Source organism: Vigna unguiculata, chromosome 1 (assembly GCF_004118075.2).
Source record: "Vigna unguiculata cultivar IT97K-499-35 chromosome 1, ASM411807v1, whole genome shotgun sequence".
Classification (NCBI taxonomy): Eukaryota; Viridiplantae; Streptophyta; class Magnoliopsida; order Fabales; family Fabaceae; genus Vigna; species Vigna unguiculata.
Window position 1 is genome coordinate 918289 of NC_040279.1, and position 5347 is coordinate 923635.

The following is a 5347-nucleotide window of genomic DNA, read 5'->3' on the forward strand; positions in this document are numbered from 1 at the left end:
GGAGGAAAATGATGACTCATCAACGAGTAAGGCACACATACTTCTTTAACTTTCAAATAAAATGCTATCGCTCAGCAAGAGATTCACTGACCTAACAAATGGAGCTTCCCCCTACAAAATTGAGTTCGTGTTGCTTAACAAGTAAATCACTCGCCCATCGTGTATGCATAATTCGTAGTTCATACATATTTGTGAATAAATTCAACCGACCCCAACAAGTGTTTTTCTTTCCTCATACAAGCCAAAACAAGTTATATCAGTTCAAAATATACCAATCAAAATCACTTGATCCAAATTTACAAATCCTTGAAACAAACCCCACCAAACCCCAAATACACTTGTATCGTTTTTACCTAAATCATCAAATTAACCTTTTCATTAATTTACATTATCAAACAAGCAAAATCACATCATTCATTAGATTCAATCACTCTCAATCAGAAATTCGACAACAATCTTCAACAATACAATAAATTTTAAATATTTCATTCCCTTACCTGACTATGAGCTAAAATACTACTACTACTACTACTAATAATAATAATAATAATGGTAACAAGAAGAGAACCTGTCAGGGTGGGTATGCCTACACAATTCAGCAGAGTCAACAACAGAGCATACCTGAAAAATGAAACATGCAAATTGCAATACATGTATTCGATAGAGTAAAAAAGTGAATACAACAAGCAAAGTACTTATTCTCTCAAGATAGTTGAATCAGGATACCAAGTGTGAAATGAAAAGCCTAGTTTTTGAATCACAAATTGAACCATATTGTGAATATTAAGATTCATGATAAATAATAAAAATAGCACACGTATACATGCACGAATGTGTGTGTATAAAACCACAAATGCAACAAAGAAAAGCACAAACCCATAACCAATAACTTAAACATAACTATATAGCATCATTCTAACAAAAAGAAACACAAGAAATGAAGAAAAAAAACATGCATATTAACATACCCTAAACAAAATAAAAAATAACAAACAAAGGAGGAGTTGTAAAATCTCCCCATGACACCACTTAATCATCTACACCTGAGTTTTAAAACAAGGCAATATAAATTTTGAAAGCATCTAATTCACAGCACCAAGCTTCCAAATCTTCCAAATTGGTGGGAGTTTATCAACCACCATATCAGTTATTCTCAGTAGAATAACTTACAGTGTCAGAAATCTCATCCATTGCTCGCATCACTTCAGCAGCTGGCTATTTCCTACAAATGTAACTGATGAGTTCTCCAGACCTAGCAATCCACAAAAATAAAAATCAACCATGTGGTCATGGCACCATTTAGTAGCAAGTGCAACTGTTTGACACTTTGGTTGCTAACGAACAAAACAAATGCGCATTTATCATTACAATCAGATAGAAATGTGTGCAACAATTGACCGTTACAGCCAATTATCAACAATTTCACAAACGGCAATGCATAATGAGAGAAATTGTTTCAATAAACTCTCTCGGGTCTAATCTAGGAAAGGTTGTTTTTCTATTCATTTGTCATTTTTAAAAGTTAGGACAGCATTAATTACTCTTTTGACAACAATTACATCCTTCCTCTTCACCTAATTTTTATCTAATTTACATATATAATCAAAAAACAAACATTCCAATTCTTGGTTTATAAAACAAAACCTTAAACCACATATACAAAAGAACGAAATGAGAATATCTGAATTTTATAGCAGTAGCAATAGTAATTGAGTGTAGAGTATTTTACATTTTGTAGGTTAAATAATGAAACAAATGCTCGTTTATCAAGTACATGTGCGACAATTGGCCAGTACAATGAATTACGAACAATTTAACACACTTTCGTGCATAATAAGAGAAAATACATATCAAACTTAGCACAATACAAACGTTGAAACACACGCATGCCTGCATTAGTATCAGTTTAAACAGTAGCAATAACATTAATTGAGTGAGGAATATGATTCGATGAGATATATACCTTTGAATGGCTTCGTCGACGAAGGATTGAAAGCCTTTTGCGGTCTTCAAATGAGGGAAGCCATAGAGACCGGTAGGAGCAGAAAACGCACGAACAGGGACGGAGAGAGCACTCCGTTTCTTCGAATGGAAAATCAACGAAGTGCCTCTGCTCACCACTCTCCACATCACACCGTTCATGCTGCTAGCTCACTCAACTCGTCAAAACGCTGCGCACGCACCTGCTTAAATATGCTGACTGTAACCCACCCACTGAGCCCAAAACATCTGACCCGGACCCGGACCGAAAGTATGCAAAACAAAAAAACTAAAAGGATAAGAATAAGCAAAATGATTATTTGAGAAAGAAAATTTGACAAACTTTTTTTACAATTTTTTTACAAAGTGACGTGACTTTTATTAATTAAATTTTCTAAGTAAAAAAATATTGCACGTGTGAGAGACAAATGTGAAGGAAATTGAAATGGTGTGGTGCACATGACGATGGTTCATAAAATCATAAGAAGTTCTCGCGCCTAATTCAAAATCTTGCTGCTTTACCAAAATCACATTCTCGGTGCAGATCAAAATTTTTCAATCCCACCTGCACAAAAGCCTTTGGTCTCCACCGGTGGTTCACGAAATTGCAATAGAACCAACCCTTCATCGATAGAGAACACGAAATCCCTTTCTCACGACTGATTCAAAACCCTCTGACAGTACTTTACCAAAACCACTTCATCGCTGCAGATTCAAAATCCTTTGTCTCACCTCCACGAAAGTCGTTGATCACACTCAATCCTTCCTCCCACGGTGCTTCACCAAATCGCAGTAGAACCAATCCCAATGTGGTTGATGGAAAACCCTTCGTCATTCATTGGAAGTGGAAAGCATTAAAATTGGAGGTTAGCTTTTTCGATTCAAAAGCATTTTGCGGTTTAGGGTTTCGATTGAGAAAAAAAAAGCAATTTCTTATTCACAAAAAAAAAATATTTGCATGAAAAAACTACGTATAAAGGATACGAATATGTCCAATGCCACGCAACCTATGGCATCCAAAAGCCATGCCATATTAGCTCTGATGCTTTCCCATTCGGTGGTTCTTACAAGAATATTGCACACATGACAAAATAGCAGAGGAGTTAGAATATTGCTTAATTTCCTTTTCTCTATATATTAATTCAAATTTATTTGATGGCAGGACCAAAAGAAAATTGTGAAACAACTTGATGATGAAATAAAGGTACTTGAGTATTCTATCGGTTGCTTCTAGGCCTTATGCAACAAGTAGATTAAATGTGAATACTTGGTCAATCTGTCCTGATTTCTTAATTTATTTGGTCTTTTGCTTTTTTTCCAAATGTGTGGCACTTTGTTAAATAATAATAGAGGAATGTTAGCAACACTCTTTTAAACATTGTTGTAATATATTGTGCTACTGTGTTTTTTTTTCCTCTGAAGTGGTCATGGTGGAATGCTACTGCAGAGATTTCTCCAAAGTCGTGGCTTCAAAGATGGTGCACACTTGATGCCAGTTTTAATTGAAGGTTTAGTTTTTCTCTTGTCTGGGTTTTGATCGAGAATGAAGTGAGATTATTATTCGCCATATATGGTGACACTCTTCCTCTTATCTTTGAGAGGGCTCTTGAAGGATCTATATAGTGTCGCTTGTTAGCATATGAAGTACAACAATAGTTGATATCTCAAAGCAGTGAGATGACCATATTATCTTGGATAGTGAAACAATATAATGTGGCGTGTGTTGATATAAAACACATTTTACGAATTAAATTTTGTATGGTAATCATGTGGAAAATTATATGTAAATATGTGTTATTAGCAAAATTGGTTTATTTTACTAACCATGGTAGCATAAAAATGCTTATTGGCAATAATTTTGTTAGTCGAATTAATTATTCCATTTTCTTGCACCATTAACCATGGCAAGTGACACACTAATGCATGTGTTTTTTTCATAAATTTGGTTCTGCATTTGCTGCCACATTTGAAAGTTGTCTAAAATCATATGTCTGGGTTGTTGATGTTGTTACAAGTAGAATTTTGGTTCATTCATCATCACTTGAGAAGAATTTGAGTTGGTGTGCACATTTCTTCCTTATGTCGCAATGGTTAAGCGAAAGCTGCCAAACTAGGCTGAAAACAAGATAAGTTTGAATTTCTCACAAAATTTTTGTCAACATATTTTTGAATTCAAAATAATTTTTTATTTTATTAAATGTTTCTTTATAGATTCGGGTTCGTGATTTTGTTAAAACACAATATATTGTTCAAGTGGACTGTGTGCTAAGAGATATACATTGTTCAAAGGTAGAAGGTACACCTTTCAAATGGTGTTTGCAAATGGATAGGCCTCTAAATATCTCAAAATTGTTGTTGATGGAAATGCTAAGGAGATGGGTTCCAGAATTTAAAGGTTTTTGTGTAATGCAAAACCTAGTCCCACTTAGGTGTGTTGATGTTTGCATGTACTTAGGATTGAGTGTAGTAGGTGATGAAGTTCAATTTGATGACGAAATATGTGGGGAACTTGGATCATTGTTTGATGGTGAGGTCGTAACAATTAAAACTATAACTAAGAATATCAAATCCATGGTAAGTAGCGATGAGGTGGATGATGTGGATGGTGTTTGTCAGTTATATATATATATATATATATATATATATATATATATATATATATATATATATATATATATATATATATATATATATATATATATATTGATGTGTTTTGTTGTTTTATTTTTCCCTACTACCTCTAGTAGAATAAAAGCATTACCTTTCAAATTGTTGGATAACATTGCATCACTAAGCAACTATAATTGGGGTGGTGTCGTTTACACTTTCCTTATTGATGCCATAAGTCTGTCATATAGGGTTTATGTGCAACAACAAAATAAGCATGCCATTAGCATAGTTGGAGGAGTTTTGATTTTGCAGCTTTGGGCTGTGGAACATCTTTCCTTATGTCCTGTTGAATGGGTTTGTTGTTTCTCCAGAATTTTGGAACGGTCAACATTGACCATAAGGACAGGGAACATTGAGTTTGCATTTCAAAATAATTAGGTTTTTAATGTCCATCTTCAATTATAGTGGTTTACAATGTTGTTAAATATTTTGTCATTAGCTTTAATCATACTTGAGTAATGTATTCATTTGTAGATTGTTTGGGAATGGTCTATAACCAAAGAACACAAAAGAAATGTTATTTTGAGGATTGCGTTGAATCTCCGTGAAGGAGGAGTGATGGATGAAGAAGTTGATGACGTTCAATCCAACCCAAAATCTCCCATTTCTGCAAAACAAAAATTGAAAATTAATAACAGACGCATTGATGACTTGGAGGCAAAACTTAAAAAATTGCGTGAAGATTTGAATAAATGCG

At 34.1% G+C, this 5347-nt stretch overlaps 1 protein-coding gene across 1 annotated transcript; it reads right to left on the bottom strand.

Moving 5' to 3' along the window:
- Window positions 1-531: 531 nt before the first annotated feature.
- LOC114181662 lies at window positions 532-2815 on the bottom strand. The gene is made up of 5 exons (XM_028068174.1): window positions 2670-2815; window positions 2212-2269; window positions 1964-2143; window positions 1171-1215; window positions 532-621 (listed from the first exon to the last, which is right to left on the bottom strand). The coding sequence occupies exons 1-5, from the start codon at window positions 2813-2815 to the stop codon at window positions 532-534; spliced, it is 519 nt and encodes a 172-aa protein (XP_027923975.1).
- Between the last annotated feature and the right edge of the window lie 2532 nt (window positions 2816-5347).

Excerpts from the sequence above, each read along its gene's own strand:
- LOC114181662 (XM_028068174.1), bottom strand. The coding sequence starts at position 2,815 with ATGACGAAGGGTTTTCCATCAACCACATTGGGATTGGTTCTACTGCGA. Across the intron at positions 2,144-2,211 it reads AGATGTTTTGGGCTCAGTGG|CATGAACGGTGTGATGTGGA; the intron begins GTGGGTTACAGT and ends GTGAGCTAGCAG. Across the intron at positions 622-1,170 it reads TGGATGAGATTTCTGACACT|GTATGCTCTGTTGTTGACTC; the intron begins GTAAGTTATTCT and ends TTCATTTTTCAG.